This window comes from Xyrauchen texanus, chromosome 37 (genome assembly GCF_025860055.1).
Source record: "Xyrauchen texanus isolate HMW12.3.18 chromosome 37, RBS_HiC_50CHRs, whole genome shotgun sequence".
In the NCBI taxonomy this organism is placed as follows: Eukaryota; Metazoa; Chordata; class Actinopteri; order Cypriniformes; family Catostomidae; genus Xyrauchen; species Xyrauchen texanus.
In genome coordinates, this window is record NC_068312.1 from 12975187 (window position 1) to 13000250 (window position 25064).

Sequence of the window (25064 nt, forward strand, 5' to 3'; positions counted from 1 at the left end):
GAGGCTACAGGACCATGTGTTAAACATGACAATGATTGGCACCAGGCCACCTCAGGAAAATGTCTTGCTTTCTTGTCACCATTTACATAAAAGTTCCAATTTAACACTTCATAACAGCCGACTCTTCCATTGTTGGCTGTATCAAAAATGGAGTGTCAAAGTAACCTGGCAAAATAGGAATCCACAACATGATCACACTGGAAATCAACATGCTGTTTCCGAATGTTCATGTACCCTAAATTTGATCCAGTCTGCCAGATTCTGGCAAGTGCCATGCCCCATCAGACATTTTTGCATCAGATCAGTTTTCCCTGTGGCGCAACTGATTTTGAGGCACAGGTTCTGGTCATATGGAAAGCAGGAAGCAATCACGCTCACAAAAACAATGGTGAGCATGATTCAGAGTTGGATTTCTGCTCTAAAATTATGTTTTTACTCGACTGATGGTTAGGTTTCAGGTTAGGGAAACGGTTTAATAACTGCAACTGCAACTGCATTTCACCTGGAGAAAGGTCAACAGCACTTCCAGATTCAGCCACCGGGGGCAGTGGTTCAAATTTCTGCAGCAGATCTTTCGACCTCCTGTTGCCAAATTCAAAGTGTGATCAGTCTGGAATCCATAATGAATAATTCTGCACATCTTCTCAGCAGTGCAGATCATGGGAGAAACTTTGGATGAAACATGTTACATCTGGCATTAAGCAGTTAGACTTTGCACAACACAAGGACATCAGATAATACATTCATATTTTTCAGAATGTATACAGTGTTATTGGGATAAAGGTGTCATGAGGATTCAGTAGTTTGGTTCTGGCATGAGACTGACTACACAAATGCCAGCGAAGAGATAAATGGGTAGGCAAGACAACATAAAACAATTACAAAGCAGATTGCTTTATGTCCAGAGCTAAAATGGGCTTTGAAAAGCAGATTTTATTACTGTGGATTATAGAAAAGTAAAGGTGCTTAGAGGGAACAAGTGCAGTGCTGTTTTAATTTCACTGAATAGTTTCACAGTAATACAGTAGCTGCATCTTAAAGAAGCTAAGCAATATGTTCTCAGTTTATATTGTGTTTATATTTGAGATTTTTATGGCACACTGGGGATTTTACTGTAGTTTTTCATTGTTTGCTTTATATTGGTTTTATAGGTTATACAACATTGAATTTAGGTGTTGTGCTGATGTATCCTGACACTCTCCAATATTTCCACTATACAGTTTATTAAATAAACCATTATCTGTTTGAAAATCAATTGTAAAGTCAATTTGAAAAGTCTATTTAGCTAAACTCAACTGAATTGCTAGCATTGTAAATGCAGAAAACAACAGCAACTAGTTAGCACTAATTAGCATTTATTAAGAGGGGCTCTATAATTGAAATATGCATGAAGTCTTTTTTTATCTGTGATATGGAATGAATGATTCATTAAGCTAATCTCACATGCTGATGTGTGCATATCAAGTTTCACTGATATTAGGATTGAGACTATTGCAAACATGTCATTTAGCTGATGATTTTGTTGAAAACAACTTACAGGAGCAACCTGGGGTTAAGTGAGTTGCTCAAAAGCACAATACTGTCTATAGAACACCTGTTGCAGGGTTTGAACCTACAGCTGGTTACAAGCCTACCTATAGATCTGTAACCACTAAGCACAAATGGTGGGAAAGCATTACAAGAATGCACACAATTTGTTACTTCAATTTAAGATCAGTTTGAATTATAATTTTTTTTTCATGCATAGTTTTCAAAAGAACAGATTTTGAGAGAATACAGAAAGAACAAAGAAACATATGTAAAATAGTTACAACCAAATATTGAAAACTAATAAAGATGGGGAGATGCTAGAATAGCCACACATTATACATATACCATGGCTCAGAGAACAAATATACCAGAGCTGTGTCAAAGCTGTGTGTCCCCAGTCACCAATTTGACCGAGATTTAGAAGTAGAGAAAGCTGTAGGGAAAGAAGGGGGGAAATAGTTCAGAAAAAAGTACAAGCATCCATCTTTTGTCCTGCCCTTGCCTTTTCAATATTGCAAAATCTAGAACACTGAAACTGACAGCAGACAGAATCAGCAGACCACCATCAACCCCCACTGCTCTACAAATATGTCTTATGTGCTTGCATTTTGAAATACTGTAGAAAACACAAGACATGGTGTCATATTGATTAAGTGAAACTGCTCGGTGTTGAATTGTTTTTGAAGGTCGTAGGGTCACAGTTCAAAACGCAAGCAAATGTGGTGAAAATTAAAATGTGCAAAGCTTTGACAGGCACCAAGATTAATTAAACTAATACATCAGATTAAATTGGGTGAGCTAAGAGGCAGGATTCCCCTGACCATTTAATGAGCATGCCCCAACATATAATTTTGAAAAAAACAAAAAAGGCAGGGAAGGTGACAGCATTCAAAAGGAATTACAATAAACACTCCAATTTAGAAATACATACAATTAAAACCCATGGCTTTTGGGAAAGATATACAATGATTGTTATTTAAAGGGCACAACGGCATCAATGCGATCATGTGAGGGTTTATTTTGCACTCCTTCAAAATTACTCGATCAACGGTTCCTATGATAAATGATGTACGTATGAAAGCAGTAGGGTAAAAATAGGCTCAAATCCGGGTTGTTGCCATGGAAGAGCATGTAGAAATCCTGAAATTCCTCACCCACACACACATACACAGACACACTGATATACATACAAGGATTGCTCCTTGTTGACACATCACAGTTTTTTGCTCTCTATATCATGCCCGCCCCCAACCTTTTTAATTTTTTCAAATGGAAAGGAAGTTTTAATGACTTTGAATAACTGTGAAGAAACTGTACAACCACTGAATACTCTAGCTTAAGATTAAAATGGCAAGACAGAACATTGTGGAAAGTAATGTGAAACTCTTAAAGGTATAGTTCACCTAAAATAAAAATTCTCTCATCATTTGCTCACCCTCATGTCATCCCAGATGTTTATGACTTTCTATTTCAGCTCTGTAGGTCCATACAATGCAAGTCAACAGGGTCCAAAACTTTGAAGCTCCAAAAGGCACATAAATAAGCATAAAAGTAATCCATACTACACCAGTGGTTAAATCCATGTCTACATAATACATATGATAGGTGTGGGTGAGAATCAGATCAAAATGTAAGGCCTTTTATAATATAAATTCTCCTCCCTGCCCAGTAGGTGGCGATATTCTGGAAGAATGAGAATCGCCAAAATAAAAAGGCATGATCGAGCATAGGAGGGCTGGTGAAAGTGAGAGATTTATATGAAAAATGCATATGTTTTTCTTACCCACACCTATTATATCACTTCAGAAGATATGCATTAAACCAGTTGAGTCTTTTATGCTGCCTTTATTCACCTAAAAATCTTTGTTTGTGTTCAGCAGAAGACAAAAAGTTATACACATCTGGAATGCCATGAAACTGAGTAAATAATGGGAGAAGATTCATTTTTGGGTGAACTATCCCTTTAAAACAAGTGATAATTTTTTAACAAAAATGCTTAGTGATGATTCTGAGTTATGGAAAATCGCTCTTTTGTATTAATGCAGTGACATTGATCTTATGTGTAAGCAAATGAAATGTGAACAATGTTTTAGTAATGTGATGCAGGATGTAACTCTTACAGTATGTATGATTCACTGAGGTCATGATATGAGACATTATTTTTGATGTTTATCATTTTTGGCTCTCTTTTTAAAGAGCATTTATAACGTGTGATCCACATACCATAAATGTGTGCTAGCGCAGGTGGTATTAAACACAAATGCTTTATTTCTGTACATTCATAGGAGATGCAACTTCCAAGGAGAGCAGCCCCTTTATCAACAGCAGCACAAGTGATGTAGAGAAAAGCCAGCAGTATGATGGAAAAAACATGGCACTGTTTGAGGTACAGTTAAAGATTGTAACTATTGATTCATTTAGATGGAACGTCAATGTTTGAGAAGAATATCCACTTTCTTTATAAGCACTTATATTTGTGTTCTTGCTAAAAGTCAGATGCTAAGAAATTAATGTTTCAAACAAGTTTACACCTTTGTGTCTATGTGTGTGCTTTGTAGGAGGAGATGGACACTAGTCCCATGGTATCTTCTTTGCTCAGCAGCCTAGCCAACTACTCCAACTTGACACAGGGCAGTAAAGAGCATGAGGAGGCAGAAAACAATGAGGAAGCACGCAAGAAAACTGTACAGGTGAACACATACATGCAGACAGGTTACAAAGATTTACTGACAAAAAACAAGAGCAGTTTTCTATGGTTGTCTATGACCTACCTCTACACTAGCTCTACAGACTACAGACCCTCCTTTCTTTAACCTATCCTGTATACATCGATGGATGGTGCCTAATTAATGATTGATTGACAGCTTCAATAGCTGTTTAGAGGCCTAATTTATTTGTGTCCTTTAGATCATGTCTATTAGCTTTGAAGCCATCTATATGCTAGCGTTCTCCCAAAAGTTGACAACATTTTAGCAGGTATGCACATTTCTATTCTGGGTTAACAGACCAAAAATATTGATGACTCATCTTGCACTACACAGATTTTTGTCCAATCAAATGCTGTCTAGAATGAGATTGTCCCTCCTTATTAAACACCCTGCAGCTGACATGCTAGTGGAAAAATTTGGTTTATAGCCGTAACATAAACTTAAGCCTATTGGCTAGTTAAAAAAAGGGGAGGCTTTCGTTATGTCCAAAGAAAACTGTGCTGGTTTTCTAATATCATGTCATCTTTAATGATGGAATCTTACACAGTAGTATTTTTTAAATGTTTTATGTACAGTATTATTCATTGGTTGATCCTTTCATTGACAGGCTCCACGCATGGGCACATTAATGGGCGTTTACCTGCCATGTATGCAGAACATCCTGGGGGTGATTCTGTTTCTCAGGATGACCTGGCTGGTGGGTGCTGGGGGTGTATTGGGCACCTTCAGCATCGTCTTCATGTGTTGTTCCACGGTCAGTCTCAGATACACACTCTTTTATAGCATCTATAAGCAGGGCTTGCACCAAAAACACTAGAAGGTCTGTCTGTTATACAATATTTTGTGTTGTTATCATTTAAAATATTTTTTAAACAATATTTGAAAGGATTTTTTATTTATTTTTTCAGGTTAATTGCATCACAGCCATTTTTTGCGTTTCAAATTTTTTTGAAAATGGCTTCGCGGGCCAGGTAAAATGGTCTCGAGGGCCTTATATGGCCCTGAGGCCTGACGTTCCCCACCCCTGCTCTAAATAACACATTTTTGTTTATGTGAACACGATTACTTCCTGGGACCAGAACTAGAGGAAAAGGTAGACAAGTTTGAATTGATGCAAAATGTCTGATTGGAGAGTAATTTTACTAAATGGGGTTAATTTCAGGGTACATTAACTTTTGAAAGCAACATGTTGATTTCCTGTATGATCATGTTGCTTACCATTAAGAAGCCCAAAGATATGTAGTGCACTCTCAACCATCCTAACGCTCTCTCACCACGACCCTTTTCTAGAGATAAGGTTTTCTTTTTACCCTGCTGCACCTTTAAATAGGATTGCTTACAGTTATGCAATCACTTTGGTGTAAGTCACTTTGGTAAGGCAATATCTCAGAATGGCATGAGTGCCAGCACTGCCATTCTGGGTTTCTGCCAAGACTGTAAATGTAACTGCTTACACGAGGTGTTTTATTTCAGAGCTGCCAGTTTAGCACCATGGACAGCAGTCACGGCTTAGCCGCTCCCTCTGTGATTCTTTTGTTTTGTTTGCGTGTGTTCTGTGCGTGCTCATATCACAAATTAGTAAATATCTCCTCATGACTTTGTCGTGAGTTTGGAGAGTATTATGTAAGTGAATTTGCAGTGTTGCCACTCTGAGCTCTTTACCCTCCTGTCATATCTGTTTTAATAATGTTTGATTTCCAAAAGCTGAAAGCTGTCCCTTCCGATTGTACTGCCAAAATCCCCCATAATGCCTTCATGACCCTGCCAAACCCAAGCAAATGCACATACAGTCACCGACTGTCAGCCTACACTCATAAGTCATAGTCACTATCACTCTAGATTTGTTTCAGTCTTGGCAACCCTAGCAACTTTTAAGTAAATAATGGATGCTCTGAGGAACATTCTGGTCTCCTTTACTACACAAAATATGGTCGAACGAGTAACATGCATTACTTGTCAAGTGCTCATGTATGTATGTTATTTTAGGTTGATTTAGACTGAATTATTGATTTAAAAGGTGAAATGGAAGAAATGTTTGTGCCAATTGCTGCATCAAACGAAATTGCAAAAATAATTACTGTTTTTGTAACAGGTTTCTCTCAAACATGTTGTCCCACCCTAAACTTACACCATTCATTGAGTAACTGTTTGACAATTTGGGCCACTCAAACAAAAAGAACAAAGTTTTGATAGTGCCACAGAGCCACACTGTTTACACTTTTTTGGGAAATCAACCGACGAACAGCTTCCTTATAGCTCTCTCTGAACATTAAACTGGGGAGAATAGGAGAAAGTATTAAATATATATATACTGTATATATATATATTAGGGATAAAACGATTAGTTGACAAAAATGTCAGTTGTCAAATAGTCGTTTGATCTCATTTAACGTAACATGATCATATGAAACTAATGATGGTGCACGAGAGGAGCACTTTAGCTTGAGAACATAGGGCTGTTTGATTCCAGATATCTACTCCTATTACATCTACAATAAATCTACTAATTCCAATTACTGGTTTTTGAATCGATTCCAAGAGTCGATTCCAGAATCATTTATTAGATTCCGAAAAAATCAGGAGGTAAAGTTAAATCTCATAATAAACAGCTCACTACAATGCGTTCTTTGCACTAATGGCATGAATGACATTTACTATTAATAGGTCCATTCTTAAATTAAATCAGGGCCTATATGCACATACCAAAGCATGAGGCTTCAATCCCATGAGATACATTTGAGGAACGTTTGAGTAGATGTGCCTTTATTTCAAAGAACTAACACAAATAGTTTTAAAAGCACAATTTAACCTATATTGAAATCGTCTGTTAACACTCATGAGTTCTTGTTTAGAAGGAGTTTTATAGAATGTACAGTAATTGTCCCACAAAGGTTTTAAACACTGTAAAAATGTCAATAACGAGTAGAGGAGTGTTAGATTCCCGCTTTTATAAGTGCAGCACATTGATCATTTAAACTTTAACATACAGAATTATTGATGTTAACTGGGAAGCTAACTAAACTCTGCCATCTCCTTATTGCAGACTTGTGTTGTAACATCAGAGAAGTTGTTATTGTATGCCAATTTACTGTGACAAATTTGGCACGTTACTTGATTATTAGTTTAATCCAAATTAAAATACCGGCAGACTATACAGGTCTGGAAAGCAGATGTGTTGAAGGGCTTGTGTGACTGCTTCATACAGATTAACAAACAGAGTGTATTTAATGACTCAGAGTCAGGTTAATGGTCATTTTATAATCCCTTTGTAAATTGTATTAGTGCTGTTAGACTTCTAAAGTGTGTAGTAGTTCATTGGTCGAGGAAATAAACACAGTCCGAAAATAACAACTGGTTTCTCTGAAAGGAATTGACTCCAGCTTTGGAGTCAATTCCAACGTTTAGAGTCGATTCTCGATTCCCGAGATTCTTTTTGAATATTGTACCTCGCGTGAACTTGCTGCAGATAGATTATAACATGATGGACATATTAAATCATAATATGCATGTATGTGTAAAGGTGAGAGAGGGAAATCTTTGGCCAATATACACTGCAACAAAATACATTTTTGATTTGTTTTTGTTTTGGCTTGTTTTCCAATATAAATATATAAATATGTTATCTGAAAATGTTGTACATAATATTAATAATGTAAATAATTTTTTATATTGTTATCTAAAAACCCTTAAAGATGCATTCTCCTGAGAAGCAGGATAGAATATTTAGACTTCAAATAATTTCAGATCATATATCTTAAATATAAGTATAGTTTGTCAATACTGCACTAGCAGTATAAACAAGTGATTAAAATATCTAGTAAATACACTCATATTCAACATGCATTGCTTAACAGGTAAATATATCTTGTTTTAATGATTTTTAGACAATTTTAAAAGGAAAAAACCAACAAAAAATAACTTGATAGCAATAGTATTTTTTTTTAAACAAAATTAAATAGGAATTAATCTTAATAAAAAAAAATATTCAGTGAATATCATTTAGAAGTATTTTAAAAACATTATTTTGTCCTCTATTGTCTAAATAGTTCACCCAAAAATTCTCTCATCATTTACTCACCCATTCCATCACAGATGTGTATGACTTTCTTTCTTCTGCAGAATATAAATGATTTTTAGAAAAATATCTCAGCTCTGTTGGTCCATACCATGGAAGTGAATGGTGGTCAGAACATTGTAGCTCCAAAAGCACATAAGACAGAACAAAATTAAACCATATGAACCCAGTGGTTAAATCCAGATGAAAGATATTATGAGAGCATCTTAATTTTTGGGTAAACATTTCCTTTAATGGTACAAGATAATACAAAATACCTGTCTTAGTGCAGGGCTGTCGCTTAAATTCAATAAATTAAAACAACAAAACTTCTTGATTTGTATACTGTATACAGGATATACCCCCCCCCCCCCCCAGATCCCCCAATTGCAAAAAAAACACAACTCCTTTATGTTTTATATTTTTTTTTTATGATTCATTGAATGAATTAGCAGTCGGTCCCCTGTTGATGACACTGCATTATGTCATGTTAGTCTCTCTCTCTCTCTCTCTCTCTCTCTCTCTCTCTATCACTGAAAGTCCTCTCTGCATTGAACATTATTTACCATATTTACAGACTATGTTGACTGCTATCTCGATGAGTGCAATTGCCACCAATGGAGTTGTGCCAGGTAAGCAAAAATTCAGTGTTTGTGTATGAGTGTAGAAGCTCAGATCTGTTGGCAGTTAGCTTCAGTACACAGTACAGCTCCCATCTGTGCTGAGTACAGCTTCTTGCTTATGACTGTGTTTACACTTGTATAATATGACTGTCTGTGTTAGAAATAAACAGAGTAGATATATCAGACTGACATTGACCCTCCTCTTGCCTTAAACTGACATTTCAAGGACAGGACAATACTGATTATTTTTATAGAATGGCAAGAAACAAATGTTTTAATATTGACTTACTACCATGTTCTTATTTTTTTTTAACTGTGGGAACAGCTTTTCTGTTTGACAATTTGTAAAATTTTTTTGGGATATGTGCATATGGGGATTGTAAATGTTTTTTTTTATGTCAACATATAGCTGGTGGTTCCTACTACATGATTTCTCGTTCACTGGGGCCAGAGTTTGGTGGGGCTGTTGGTATATGTTTCTTCCTGGGTACCACTTACGCTGGAGCCATGTATATCCTGGGCTGCATCGAAATCCTACTGGTGTGACACATATTGCATTTTTATTAGTTTTCTCTTAGCCTGACATTTATTTAGACATTTATGGCTAAATGTGATAATAAAACAATGCATTAACATTAAACAAAAGATATGGAGTATGTTTTCCCCTCCCTTTTAAAGGTTGATAAGTCTTTATAGTCCTATCCCCCTAACTGTGCACAATTTTATTTTTAGTTAGCCTATTTTATTATTTGTATTTAGTATTTTGTCCATGACCCACCTTTTGCCACCCACCATTGCTTTTTACTGTTTACACACAATATAAACCATTGAAATCTTCTTGACCATCACTTAGTTTATTTTTCTTGATGTCTTTGTAGATCTACATTGTGCCGTCAGCTGCTATATTTAAAATGGAGGGTCTGGAGGGAGCAGAGGCCGAGGCAGCGCTGTTGAATAACATGCGAGTGTACGGTACCATTGTGCTCTCCTTAATGGCTTTGGTTGTTTTTGTCGGTGTGAAGTATGTCAACAAATTGGCCCTTTTGTTCCTCGCCTGCGTTATTCTCTCCATCCTTGCTGTCTATGCTGGGGTCATCAAGACATCTTTTGATCCACCAGAATTTCCGTAAGTACAATTTTGTTTTAGTAATTTTGTGAAAAGCATATTTATATATTTCACGAAGAACCGTAAACAGACAGAACTTTTCTTGTGTAGGGTCTGTGTGCTCGGGAATCGAACTCTTGTATCAAAGACCTATGACATTTGTGCAAAGACCATAGAAAGTGGCAATACCACAGTCACCACCAAGCTCTGGAGAGCCTTCTGTGACTCTGAGTTCCTGAATGCCACCTGTGATGAGTACTTCACCAACAATAACATCTCTCAAATCCAGGGAATCCCTGGAATCACCAGTGGTATCCTGGCAGGTTAGAAAGTTACATTAATTAAAGGCATTGATGGGTTAAAGGGATAGTTCACACAGAAATGAAAATCCTCTCATCATTTACTTACCCTCATGTTGTTCCAAACCCGTATGACTTTCTTTCTTATGCAGAACATGCAGGGACTTCCGCTATTTGGTGTTAAAAACAACAAACGTTCATGTGTAAATGAGCTTCTCTCATATTGCTGATGAACGTGCAACAGATGTCAAGATTTACACTGAGAACTACTTAACTTTCAGGGTGTTTCTCATTAAACCTATCGCATGCCTTCAGAAGACTTGGAATATGATGCACAAGTCATATGGGCTACTTTTATGATTCATTTTAGCTTTAAAGTGAAGCACTATCAACTGCCATTGTACTAAAAATGGGCCGACTTATTAAAACATCTCCTTTTGTGTTTTGAATCAGAAATGAAGTCTTTTTGAATGATATGAGGGTGATTAAATGATGACAGAATTGTAATCACTTTAATTTTTGCTCTTACTATTACAAAATGTTAAAATGGGATTAAACTGACATACCCGATACAGTATAAGCTTACGACAAGTTTTGCAAGTTTAAACTAATATTTAAATATACATATGAACATTTTTGCAATGTGACATGCTATTCTCATGCTATCTTAAATTTTGTTCTGGTGTACTGTATGATAATTATGTATAATTATGACAAAGTATGTTTTTATGAAGTCATATTAATCAACAAACTTCATGTAAAAAGTATAATAGTTTTATATAGCTTATGTTCAAAACAATATAATGATTTTATGTTATATGTTATGATGTTATAAGAACTTTACATAGAAATAAACATTTGAGTTGAGAATCGTCTCTTAATTGAAGAAAGGTCTCTTTTTTCCCATATAGAGAATCTTTTCAGTAGCTTTATGGAGAAAAATTCTATCTTAGAAAAACGAGGTCTGCCAGCAACGCACAACCCTGACAGCCCACTAACCAACACTAACCGATATGTCCTGGCCGACATCACCAGCTTCTTCACCCTGCTGGTGGGCATCTACTTCCCCTCTGTAACAGGTCAGTACCAGATATGTACTGTAACAATCTGATCATTAATAGGGGAATTATTCATTATATCTGCACGACTATGACAAAAAAAACATAATTTGCGATTATTGCCCTTGATATTGTAATCGCAATTCTTCATGTCGATTAACATGAATATTAAATACTTATTTGTTCAACTTCATCCCATATATCTTTTTTTAGGCTACACATCCAAAGCTGAAAACTGTTAAGATGAATTACTTTATTGCTGTTTAACACATCAGTAATGTGCTAGATGCTGCTAAATAGCATGACGAAACTAAACTCTTATATTTCTAATCATTGAAGCGATCACTTACTGCAGGTTTACACTGATGAACTCATGAATGCTCTCAGTCTATATGAAGCTATCTACAGGGTATAATAGATTTGTCGCATTGACCCTTTGTGGTGTATTTACCATCTACATTGCAAGCAGTGACAAGCAGCGCAACATGGATCAAATAAAAGAATATTCCAAATGGCCAACTATGGTTTTTGTTTTTGTTCTAAACAAAACTCTGTGTCAGGTGATGTTTCTTCAGCCCTCATTTTAACGTGTATCAGAGGTGAAACCTAAATCTGACTGGCATCCAACTATTTTAAACTTGTGCACAACAGTTGTTGTTATTGATAGGACTATACATTTATTTAAGCATATCTTAATCGCCGTTATGCCATTGCCATTTAATTGCTTAACGGACATGTTATGATAGTTAAAATATTAAACATGTAAATAGAAACCATTGAAACAACAGGAGCAGCTTTTAAGATAACAGTTGCGACAGCCGGGATTCATTTTTCTTTAAATAGTGCAGCCTGTTATTAATAATCTAATAATCTATGTATAATAATAAGTGGATGTCAAAAGTCCACTGGAAGCTTCCACGGCATTGTTTACATGTGTATCGCCCTTTAAACAGCATTTAGTGACACAAATACGTGACAGGAGAATATGTACACATCACAACGCATTTTAACAATTAGACAACAAACCGATTTATGTACTAACTGTCATATACACATACCACATATTCATGTAATTTACAGTCAGTACCAGATTACCAACCTGGTCTCATAGATTAAATGTTATTTTAAATGACTTTTACAAGCTGCTTTCTACGTTTTGCTGCAGTTTCCTGGTGAAATGAACACTAGAGGCACTACAACAACTGTGTGGTTTAGTCATTGTCATGTTATGATATTAAAGCACTTTTATATTAACACGTGATTTAAAAAACAATATATTACAGACCCACCTACATATAAACAATTATTCCAATATGAATAGCTTACTTGGTAGCTTACCTGATAGAGTCTTGGACTTTGGACTCATTGACCATGGTTCAAGTCCAGCCAAAGATGTAAGAAAATGAAAGTGCCATAGAAGTGATGAGAAATGACGTTACTTCAGAAAATGTGCTTTTCATTTCAAATTGCCATTTTATAACACTATCGGTTACGGTTAGGTGTTGGTTAAGGGTAAGGATGTCTGTTTTGTTAAACGTAGGATGGTACGTTTTACTCATTAAAACCTCCTTCAGAAATTCACCTTGTCTGATTACAACCTCAATTTACCTGGTTTTGGTGCACCCCAAACTGCACATTTCACGTGGAAACTGCAGCAAAATGTGTAATACAGCATGTAAATTCAGTTTTACAAAAACATTGCAATGCTCATGTAAATTTAATGAGATCAGGCTGCAGATTACAAATCTACCCAACACAGTGTTTGCATCTGCTCATAAGTAATGACAACTGTACGATTGTGTTACTTGCAGGGCAGGGATCTGTTTAAAACACACAGAGTACTTTACACAGAGTACCCATGATCCATCTTCATTATGAGCAACTTTCTTATGGAACTCCTTTCATAATATTTATTATATGTGTGTATCGCGCAGGCATCATGGCTGGTTCCAACCGTTCTGGTGACCTGCAGGATGCTCAGAAGTCCATCCCTGTTGGTACCATATTAGCCATTGCCACTACCTCCTTTATCTGTATCCTTTACTGAAAAGCCATTACAGTAAACTTCTCCAATAAATGACCCCTGACTTCAACTCAGTGCAGAAATATCCATCTTGGAAGCATACTAGTGTTATTGGATACGCAGAAAACCACAAAATGACAAGATGATAAACATGTTAGTTGTGGGAAAATAGCTGAAATAGAATGAATGCCTATTTTTGGTTGTTTTTTGCTTTGCGTTGTTTTCCTAAATGTTTGCTCTTACAGACATGTCTAGTGTGGTTCTGTTTGGGGCCTGTGTAGACGGAGTCGTTTTGAGGGACAAGTGAGTCTTAGTTCTGATTTTTCATTCACTTTGGATGCAATATAGGCTCGAGTCAGTTCAAACTGAATTTAGCTTAGCTTTAGCTTAAATCAGTTCAGTTCTGCTCAATTTAAAAGCTCCATTTAAAATATGTTTAGAATCTTCTCCTGAATGAGGCTTACTGGACCTTTTTTTTTTTTTAAAACACAGGTTTGGGGAAGGTGTCAACGGTAACTTAGTTATTGGCACGCTGGCTTGGCCTTCGCCCTGGGTCATTGTGTTTGGCTCCTTCTTCTCCACCTGTGGGGCGGGTCTTCAGAGTTTGACAGGAGCACCTCGCCTCCTTCAAGCCATCGCTCGAGATGGAATCATTCCTTTCCTTAGGGTATATATTTGTCATTCTTTATAGTAAATATGATTGATGCTGCATATCATATGGGTGGTACTAGTATGCCCCCTGATTTGTTCTCTGTTTTGATCCTTTGATACTTATCATAATTAGGGATGTCCCGATATTGGTATCGGTTTCGATACCACGCTCATGTACTGGTAATCGTACTCATAAAAATGTGCCGATACCAAAAACTAAACCATCTGACGTACATATATGTAAATATATATGTATATATAGTTTGCATGTAATTCAAATGTGAGTGCTTGTGAATGTGTGGAGACAGTGTTGTGTTGTTCGTACCTTTTAAAGCTCCTCTAAGGCTCACACAGGGAAAACACCATCATGAGCATTGCACGCTCTGTTTGTATCAGATGACAATAAACAGAGTGAAAATTCACATTGTAGCGTGAGGCACATACAGAATACATACTTATTTAATTAAATAGCAGTCTTTTGCGGTTTAATAATCACTTTGAGTCATGTAGCAACCGTCTTTTCCAGAGTGGGAAGCTGCCTCCTTGATCAAAATAACACAAACACTTCAAAATAAAAGCTCTGTCGAAATTAAAGGTACATTTATAGGAAAAAGTATGACAGAAATATATCACTTCTATAAAGTTATGTAAAATTCAGTGTAATACTACTACTACTACTACTACTACTACTACTAATAATAATAATAACTCAGTAGTAATTGTATTATACTTAAGCAGTATCTATCATCTGTGGTGCTCTGTTATGCAGCACTTTATTTGACAAAATATAACTCACTGGCTGTGAGGTTCTGTATATGAGCACTTAATTTAATAAAAATAATACAATATTGTGTTGGAAATGTATTGTTATATTTTAATGGACAAGTTTAATGAGTTTGATTTCATTTATTTAAACACTATTTTGATGATTTGATGATAAAATTGAAATAAAGAGTTGATATGGGTTTTAGGGAAAATGAAAAACAGGTATTAGATTCGGTATCGGCGAGTACCCAAAATTAAGTATTGGTACGCGTACTCGTTCTCAAAAAAATGGTATCGGAACATCCCTAATCATAACTACAAAAGCATACGTTTTTATACTGAACATTTGCATGTTTTACAGGTGTTTGGCCATGGCAAAGCTAACGGTGAACCCACATGGGCTCTCCTCTTGACAGCTTGTATCTGTGAGAGTGGCATCCTTATTGCCTCCCTGGATGCAGTTGCGCCCATTCTCTCCATGTGCGTAACGCTAGCAAATAACACACAACCCCAGCTCATTATGGTTGCCATAAACATTCAGGGTTTAAATTGGGAGGGAACCATCTGGGATGGTGTTCCACCACCGTTCAAATATAAAAAAAATTATTGGTAGTTTGGTTGTTAATCCATTCCATTTTCAACCTAGTGTAATAGAATTAACATCACTATAACTACATTTTTGCAAATGAAGCCGAAGTTTTGCTGCAGTTTCTTGCTGAAATTAACACTAGGGGGAGCTACAACAACTGTACATTTGATTTACTTTCACACAAATCACTTCTACAATGGCTGATTGCGATTTTATTAACACATATTTTTGCTCTATTAGTTTCGTATTAGCTCTCATACTGCTCATTATTACTAATTTGAAAAACGATACATTTTAATGCTTTTAGTACAGACTCACCTTCATTTACACACTTATTCCAATCATTTAGCTTCCCTGGTAGCTCACCTCATTTAGGGTTTGACTTTTAACTTGGAAGTACGCTGTTCGAGACCAGTCAAGTATGCAAGCTGTCAAATGATATGTCATAGAATCGAGAACATGCTCAGAATATGTGCTTTTCACTTCTAATTATATTTTTTGGACACTATTTTTTAGATTTAGTTGTTGGTTTTGGGAGAAGATGTCTGTTTTGTTAATGCCTCTTTTGGTTTAATATCAATATTGGTTATGTTTAGGTGAGGGAGGTACGTTTTACTCATTAAAACCTCCATCTAATATTCACCTTAAAAACCTCATCTGATTATGACAACATTTAACTCACTTTTGGCTCCCCCCACTGGATAATTCACTGGGAAACTGCAGCCAAATGTGTAATAAGGCAAAAAATTTCCATGGTCACGTAATTTACTTGAGACCAGGCTGTCCATTTTGTATGTGGATACAGTTTTAGTTCGTCCCAGTGCAAATATTCTCGCTTCATTTAACATAAAGTACTTTCTCAAAGAAAACCAAATATGCCCTGTTTTTAAAACAATTTCTTATCTCACCCAGAGCACCAGGATCATCACTAGTTCTTAATGTTTCCCCACCTCCAAAATGCTGATTAAACCCCTGTTAATATTTATCTTTAATTGGCCCTTTAGTGTAAAAAAATAAATATTTATTTAATGTATTTACTTCAGCATCCAAGAAGCATGTGAACACTTAACTTTTACAGCTATATAGCACATTATGGGCTTCACGCCATCTCAGCACTCAGTGAGATTGCCCTCAGTAGTATTGCATTCCATTAATGTACTTCATAGATCCTAAAATAACATATTTACAGTATATTACACACCATATTCTGATGGAGTTTTCCTCTTTTTTGCTCTGTGTTCTCCAACAGGTTCTTTCTTATGTGCTATATGTTTGTAAACCTGGCTTGTGCCCTGCAGACACTTCTCAGAACTCCTAACTGGAGGCCACGCTTCAAGTTCTACCACTGGTACATAATCACATATGTACAAAAAACACACACACACACACACACACACACGTTTGTTTCATCATGATGGCAGCTTTCCATTTACATCTTTTTGTTTTTATACTGAGCAAATAATATTTTCCATCTGCTAAACATACCCCTAAACCTAACCCTTGATTTGAGGAGATGAAAGTTAACAGACTAGACTCTGTTAATTAATAACCTACAGGGCCTTTTCTAGCTATAAGCGGTCGCTTAGGGAACCACAGGCACCTGAGTTTGGGTTTGTGTTGAGGGGGTATTTGGCCTCCAAGCAGAATTTCGCTTAGGGCCCCTATATGCTCAGAAACGGGCCTGATAAACTATAAAATATTGATAGAGGCTGCAGAAACTACACATCATAATTAAGCCCTACTTCCAGGCCTGTCTCTTATTAGTACAAACACATCTGTCACTAAACCAGTGTTACTGTCACTAAATAGACAACTAAGCGTAGATAGATTTTTTAATCCTTTGTCTGATTTTTGTTGTTCTTTTTCAGGGCTTTGTCACTCTTGGGCATGAGCTTGTGTCTTACCCTGATGTTCTTGTGCTCTTGGTACTATGCCATTGTTGCCATGGTGATCGCTAGCTGCATCTACAAATACATAGAGTTCTGCGGGTAAGCAAACTTAAATCAGCCTCGAGGGAAGAGACTGGACAAAAAAGAAAAGAAAAACTTGATGATTTTCAAACAAATGAATAAGATCAATCTCACTCTTGGCAAAAACATTATTAGCTGTACAGTTTTCAGGCCAGGATGAGATTTGTTTAGTTAGAGGATCTATTTTAAGACAAGCAGTTGTGCCTGATAATTAGGCATAGCATGTTATATTTATCTAGTTTCAGATGATTATCAGTGGATGATGCTAATGAATAATTTTGACCAAAATACATGCAAAAATGAGCAAAGGTTTTTCTGCTTGTCGCTAAACTAATTTAGAGTTGACTAATAGCCTGAGCAATAATACAATAAAAAGTGACTGCACAAAATACTGCCCTATTTTAGGAAGAGAGTTAAGGTGTCAATAGCGTAATCAAAGAAAAAAACGGGTGTGACATCATTCCCCTTATGAAAATCAAGAGTTAGTGGCGAATGGCAAATTTGCCACATATTCGCCACTGATAATTTTCACATGCAAATGAGCTTTGTGGCAAACTTGCTGCATTGTCCATTGTAGCCAAAGGTTTCCTGGAGGTTTACCACTACCGGCGAAGAGCTGCATACTTCAGGCATACATTTGCGGCAAATCAAAAGCTCATTTGCATGTGAAAATAACAATCTGCAAATTTGTGGCAAGTTTGCAACTATGCCGGCTAGTTTCGTTTTTTATGTAAGGGTTCGAACAAATTATTTCCAAAAAGAAGATATTTTAAAGTTCCTTGCAGTGGTTGAGAACGTTTGCCAGTGCAAATTTTCAGGTAATTCACATATAGCATTTTAGTGTTAGCATTAGCCCCACGAATGCTGAATGTATGACAAATTACACATTCTTTACTGCATAGATGTTACTTTCAATCATAAGTGGTTAAAACAGCATCTTATCTCATGTGGATTCTATTCATAGAATGAGGCATGTAGTAATTGATAACACATAAAAGCAGAGACAGTTAAGCAGATATGGACCTCCGGTATTAAAATGAATGTAAATAGGAAGTCCCACCTTACAAGTAAAAGAACCAATCACCTTTAAGATACAGATATCGAAGGTCAGTCAATTCGAGAACATGAGAGCGTGAATCAGCCTGAAAAATAATGTTTGTTTAGTGTGACCTGAGCTAAAGAATCACAATTTATGATACTATTGCTGTCAGATTGTATTGCTGATTTTAAATATATTCTTTAACCATAGTCTAGTCCATTCAAGTAGATAGGAGCTGTACTTTTATGCCTCTTGTTTACATAGAAAATAGCCACCCAGCCTGCCCAGGAGCTTTTCAAAGACGACCACAGAGTGGATTGAGTTGCCTTAAAAAGGACTTTGATAAAGATCACATTTTAATGTGACATTAGTCAATGTTTTACATGTAGTGCATCTCATATTTGCTCCTCTAAACATGTGAGTGGTATCCGAATGTCCATAAACAGTATACCGTTGCTCAACTGATTCATACTTTTTTTTGTTGCTATGAGCCAAGAACAAAGAAGAACTTTGCTGTGAGTGTGTTGGAGCATATACACTTAACGTGGTTATATGTTCCCTTTCTTTAGGGCAGAGAAGGAATGGGGTGATGGAATACGTGGCATCTCTCTCAGTGCTGCCCGCTTTGCTCTTATGAGGCTGGAGGAGGGTCCTCCTCACACTAAAAACTGGAGGTTAGGCCTGATCAGAATTGTACCTGTACAAAGAGATACTATTTCTTAATCTGCAGTATAAGCATACAGTATGAAGTAACTTATATGGTCACAAGTGAAAACTTTCCACCAAAATAGTGGCCGTTTATTTAAATTTTTCATTTAAAATGTACACAACTTCCCAGACCACAGATTCTGGTGCTTGTGGGTTTGGATGGGGAACAGAATGTAGAGCAACCTCGACTGCTGTCGCTGACCAATCAGCTGAAAGCGGGCAAAGGTTTGACCATTGTGGGGGCATGTGTGGAGGGCACCTACTTGAACAACCAACCACAGGCACAGAAAGCAGACCAAGTATGCACACTCATTAACACACACACATGGAATCAAAACTGAACACACTTGAGACCAAACTGAGCTCAGTGATCCATTATTACACAAAACCAACAGACTGTTTGCCCGCCGTCTGTCTCTCTCAATCTCTCAGTCCTTAAGGAAGCTGATGGAGGCAGAGAAGGTGAAGGGGTTCAGTCAGGTGGTGATCTCTTCTAACCTTCGGAATGCCACCTCACACATGATCCAGGCTGGAGGACTCGGTGGCCTTCGCCACAACACTGTGCTGGTCAGCTTCCCCAAGAACTGGAAACAGGCTGAGGAGCACCACCGTTGCAGGAACTTCATTGGTAAGACAATGGTGTCAGTTGGGCATTGCATTTACATTGTCCAAAGATGTTTTTACTCAGCTGTATATTAGGTGCCTACAAACAGCTTTATGTTTTTCATGCAATTAAAAATAATAATGTAATTATAATGTACACAGTTCTCGGCTTGTTTTGATGCATAGCCTACATACGAATATGACATGCAGCAGCCCCAAACAAAATAAATATTTTAATGTAAATTCTATTAATGTAAATGAATAATCACAATTATAATATTGAAGGAAATAATCAGCAATTATGATTTTTGTCATAATTGTGCTGCCCTAGTTTCTATGTGTAAGGAGGACCGCATAGCCTCTGGGATCTAGTTGAGGCCTTAGATTAGGCAAGGTTTAAAGGGATGTTGCACTCAAAAAAAAAATCAAAACATTCTGTCATCATTTACTCACCGTTATGTTGTACCAAACCCATATGCCTTTCTTTCTTTAGGGGAGCATAAAAGATGTTAGGCAGAACGTAATTACAGAATGTTATAATTTTTTGCATACACATAATGTTAAGGTTGACTGTTATTTTCACAATTTTTTGGTGAACTATACCTTTAATGCTGAATTGGGAGCAAGCATGCTGTTTTAACTCATGTTGTCATTACTTTTGTGGTAATGTAGCTTTACTGCTTAAGATGACCTGTTATGAGCAATGATAAAAAATGATAAAACATAGTAAAAAGCGATAAAGGCACATATTTGCATAGATAAATATTAACTACACACATGCATTTGGCCACACAAGAAAGACAGAACCATTCGTCAAATGGTGTGTGTGTGTGTGTGTGTGTGTGTGTGTGTGTGTGTGTGTGTGTGTGTGTGTGTTTGTGTTTGTGTATATTGGCATTTTTTCCAACAGAGATTGTTAGGGAGACCACTGCGGCTCATTTAGCCCTACTTGTGCCAAAAAACATCTCTGCATATCCATCAAATGGTGAGCGTTTCACTGAGGGACACATTGATGTGTGGTGGATTGTCCATGATGGAGGCCTGCTCATGCTTCTTCCCTTTCTTTTGCGCCAACACAAGGTACACACACACACACACACACACTTCTTCTTCGGTAGTCCATCGTATCCGATGATGACATTCCACTTCATTTACGGTGTACTCTTTTATGACTGTAGAGTCCAATCCTTGATCCACAAATTTTATTACATATTAGACATGTAAAGGCTGAGTTTGTAGAGGCAGACATGGTTGCATGTCTCCGTAGTCTTTTTTGTTGTTTCCTTATATTCCTCTCAGATTCCAGCTGCACAATTCCTGTTGGAACACACACACACATGTTGGTGCAGCTATCATTATTAGGACTCTCCATAGACATAATTATTTTTATACTGTACGAACTATATATTCTATCCCCTAAACCTAACCCTCACAAAAAACGTTCTGCATTTTTACATTTTCAATAAAACATTGTTTAGTATGTTTTTTAAGCAATTTATTAATTATGGGGACAATAGAAATTACCTCATAAACCACATTTATAGCATAATACCCTTGTAATTACCAGCTTGTAACCCCTAAATAAATCCTTGTAAACCACTTAAACCTGTACACACACACACACACACACACACACACACACACACACACACACACACACACAGTTAGCACATTGGAAAAGGAAAAGGAAGGAAAGACACTCTTTTGAAAAACTAAACCAATACATTTAAAATCAACTTAAAACATTTATGTTTGAGATGAAAACAATCTAGGAAAAGTCCAAGTGAAAATAAACATAGTCATCAAACATTGATATGGTCACATTGCTATGAAATGTTCAATCAACTGATTTTTACTGCTTGCTTGATTAAATTAGTTAATGCAACACAATTCTATAGCATTTGGTCTCAACTTGTGGGATCTTCAGTTCCCTGCATGCTTTGTATGGGACTGGGTTGGTAATTAAGTGTTATTTCAATGTTTTCCAATGCAAAATATGCAAGTAGGAGATTTGTAAGTGTTTAATGTTATGATTTTGGGATTTAGAGAATTTTCTGTAATGTTGGATTTTTTTGGAGGTTAAAAGGTTTTTTGTGGAAATTTTATTGACTTTAAATAATGGTAGTGTGCTTACACTGTAAAAAGAAGTAATCTGCAAATGTTTCCTTAAAGGAATATCCCATGTTTAATACAAGTTAAGTATTAATCGACATAATGTTGATTATCACAAAAATGTATTTAGGCTCATCCGTCCTTTTCTTTAAAAAAACTAAAAAAGCCAAAATTGTGGTTACAGTAAGGCACTTACAATGGAAGTGAATGTGGCCAATTTTTGGAGGATTTAAAGGCAGAAATGAGAAGCTTATAATTTTATAAAAACACTTACATAAGTTTTTCTGTTAAAACTCATGTATTATTTATGTAAAACTCATGTAAGCTGTAAAGTTGTTTAAATAATTATTTTTAACGTGATTTTAGGGTTTTGGGGTTTGTTGACATCATCATGGCAATAAAGTATATAACTTTACACAAAAAAGGTTAGTAGGCGATTTTATCAAACTAAAACGTCACAGTTACTATTGTAACCTCTGTTCCCTGAGGGAGGGAACGAGAAGTTGTTTAGAATGAAGTAACACAAGGGGTCTTCATTGGGAGCCTCGCGTACCTCTGAACTTGAGAAAAGGCCAATGAGAAATTGGCAGGTAGAATTTGCATTTCCCGCATTATAAAGGGAAGCGGCGTGTGTCTGTCAGTCAGGTTTTTGCACTGAGGAGCCGAGAATAAGGTACGGCCGTTTACAGCGGTAGTGTTGTGGCAGAAGGAACACAACGTCTCGTTCCTTCCCTCAGGGAACGGAGGTTACAACAGTAACCGTGACATTGTGTCGAATGAAGTGACACAATGTGTCCCGTTCAAAAGCGCCATGCACTAGACCGTGTTATGTGAACTGCTGACACAGGTGCAAGCAGGCTGCTGTGTGCTAGAAGCATCTGTATCGGCTGCACGTAACCCTCCCCAACGCCCCCAGAAAAGGTATCATATACAGATCTTAGGTTCCCAGCACCCCTGAGGGGGGAACAGGGGCTACATGACTAGCATGAAAGGGAATTAATCTTTTGGAGCCCTACCCCAGTACAGAACACTTGTGGCTCGTAGTGGGTCTGGTCGCAAATTGCTCCACTGAATTCGCAGGCTAGAAGGACAGGAAGCGACACTTATTGGCTAACCTGGGAGAGAAATTCCACTGGATCAACTTAGTGAAGGGAGCTGGGTGCAAGCGGAACACCAGGTCGGTTGTTCCGCATTACAGAGTTCTGACAAAACACGGGACGAGACCGACTCAACCCTGAGATTGTAAAATCTCGCAAAGGTATTGGGTGTTGCCCAGCCCACTGCTCTGCAGATGTCTGTTAGGGAGCACTGGCCAACGGCACGTTGGCCAGTGCCCACGAGGTTGCCACACTTCTCGTCGGGTGTGCTCGAACCTGCAAGGGGGAGGGCACGGCCTGGCTCTGGTAAGCCAGAGAGATGCGTCAACGACCCAGTGAGCTTACCTCTGTTTGGAGACGGCATTCCCTTTCCACCGTCTACCAAAGAAGACAAAGAGCTGCTCAGAACATCCAAAGCTATGTGTGCGGTCCAAATAGATACGCAAAGCACGTACCGAACACAGCAATGAAAGCCTCCCCTCCAGCCTCTCTTGCAGGAATGAAAGCACTAACTGAACTGTGTATCTCTGTGGGTTTTTGGCTCGGGAAGAACACCAATTCGCAAACAAGCGCCACCGCAGGGCATAAAGTTGCCTGGCGGAGGGAGCTCTGGCTTGGCTGATCATGTCTATGACTGCAGGTGGTAGGTCACTCAGACCTTTGGCGTCCCGTCCAGGGGCCAGACGTGGAGATTCCAGAGGGCGTGGGTGCCAGAGGGTTCCCCGTCCCTGAGAAAGAAGGCCCTTCCTCAGGGGGATTTTCCAGGGAGGTGCTGTCGTGAGGAGCGTGAGATCCGAGAACCAAGTCCTAGTGGGCCAATAAGGAGCCACCAAGGTGACTTGTTCCTCGTCCTCCCTGATCTTGCACAGTACCAGTGCAAGAAGGCTCACTGGGGGAAATGCATGCTTGCGCTGCCCCGGGGCCAACTGTGTGCCAAAGCGTCTGTCCCGAGAGGAGCTTCTGTCAGGGAGTAGCAGAGAGGGCAGTGAGAGTTGTCCTGGGAGGAAAAGAGATCTACCTGTGCCGTGTCGAAATAGCCCCAAATCAGCTGGACCACCTGGGGGTGGAGCCTCCACTTTTCGCTGGGCGAGACCTGTCGCAACAGCGTGTCTGCCATTGTGTTGCAGTTGCCAGGGATATGAGTCACTGCTGACTCCAAAGGAGGAGATGGCTGGCGTCAGCGTGCCCTTTGCACACGGTGCCCCAACCCAGTTGAGAGGCATCTGTGGTGACCATGACACATCTGGACACCTGCTGTAGGGGGACTCCTGTCTTCAGAAAACAGAGGTCTGTCCATGGGTTGAAAGATGAAGAAGGGGGTGATTATCACATGGTATGTGCCGCTGCGCCATGCCCATCATGGGACTCAAGTCTGAAGCCAGTCCTGAAGTGGTCTCATATGCATCAACCCATGCCATGCAGATACCCACTTCCCATAGCGTGACACGGGCTGCCTCTGCGACCTTGGTGAAGACGCGAGGGGACAGGGACAGGCCGAAGGGGAGGACCTGATACGCCTGGCTGACAAACGCGAACCGTAAGAAGGGTCGGTGTCAAGGCAAGATGGAGACGTGGAAGTACGCGTCCTTCAGGTCTACTGCCACGAACCAATCTAGCTGTTGAACGCAGATTAGAATCTGTCTCTGTGTGAGCATTTTGAATGGGAGTTTGTGTAAGCCTTGTTGAGAATGCGCAAGTCCAAGGTTGGACGCAACCCACTGGGGTCTGAAGTGGTGTTCACCTTAAGGAAGGAGAGAGGCGACTGCATTGTCGCCATGGTCATGTTCTCGCAGTGAGTACATGAACCATCCACAAACGGCGCCTCAGTGTGATCGCTGCCAAGGCACACAAGGCAGCGTCTGTGGCTGTCGGTCTTGGAGAGATATCGACCGCATCGAGGAACTACACAGAGGCGGAAGGGCATCTTTAAAAAGACGCATCCTGAAAACGACGTTCAACAACTACTTGTGTATCGCTATTTTATGAGTGAAAACTCAAACTCTTTTAGAGAAATTACATTCTTTTAAGGAGGGAAAACACTCTTTCAGACAAGGAAAGCGCTGTTGAAGCGCCCAGGGGTGTGGAATGCACAGCATGCAGAGAGAGAGAACGGCGCTGGAAACGCACCGT

General features: G+C 38.3%; 1 protein-coding gene across 1 annotated transcript in view; it reads left to right on the top strand.

Moving 5' to 3' along the window:
* Positions 1-25064, top strand: part of slc12a5b (solute carrier family 12 member 5b) — a 55436-nt gene that overhangs the window by 23751 nt on the left and 6621 nt on the right. The window contains exons 2-19 of the mRNA XM_052108771.1: positions 3816-3916; positions 4089-4220; positions 4846-4992; positions 8870-8924; positions 9325-9455; positions 9794-10041; positions 10132-10343; positions 11231-11398; positions 13312-13410; positions 13646-13703; positions 13893-14067; positions 15178-15296; positions 16655-16753; positions 17274-17393; positions 18984-19088; positions 19253-19421; positions 19555-19750; positions 20636-20805. Of these exons, the coding sequence (XP_051964731.1) occupies positions 3816-3916; positions 4089-4220; positions 4846-4992; positions 8870-8924; positions 9325-9455; positions 9794-10041; positions 10132-10343; positions 11231-11398; positions 13312-13410; positions 13646-13703; positions 13893-14067; positions 15178-15296; positions 16655-16753; positions 17274-17393; positions 18984-19088; positions 19253-19421; positions 19555-19750; positions 20636-20805 (2504 nt within the window). The remainder of the gene's footprint in view (positions 1-3815; positions 3917-4088; positions 4221-4845; positions 4993-8869; positions 8925-9324; positions 9456-9793; positions 10042-10131; positions 10344-11230; positions 11399-13311; positions 13411-13645; positions 13704-13892; positions 14068-15177; positions 15297-16654; positions 16754-17273; positions 17394-18983; positions 19089-19252; positions 19422-19554; positions 19751-20635; positions 20806-25064) is intronic.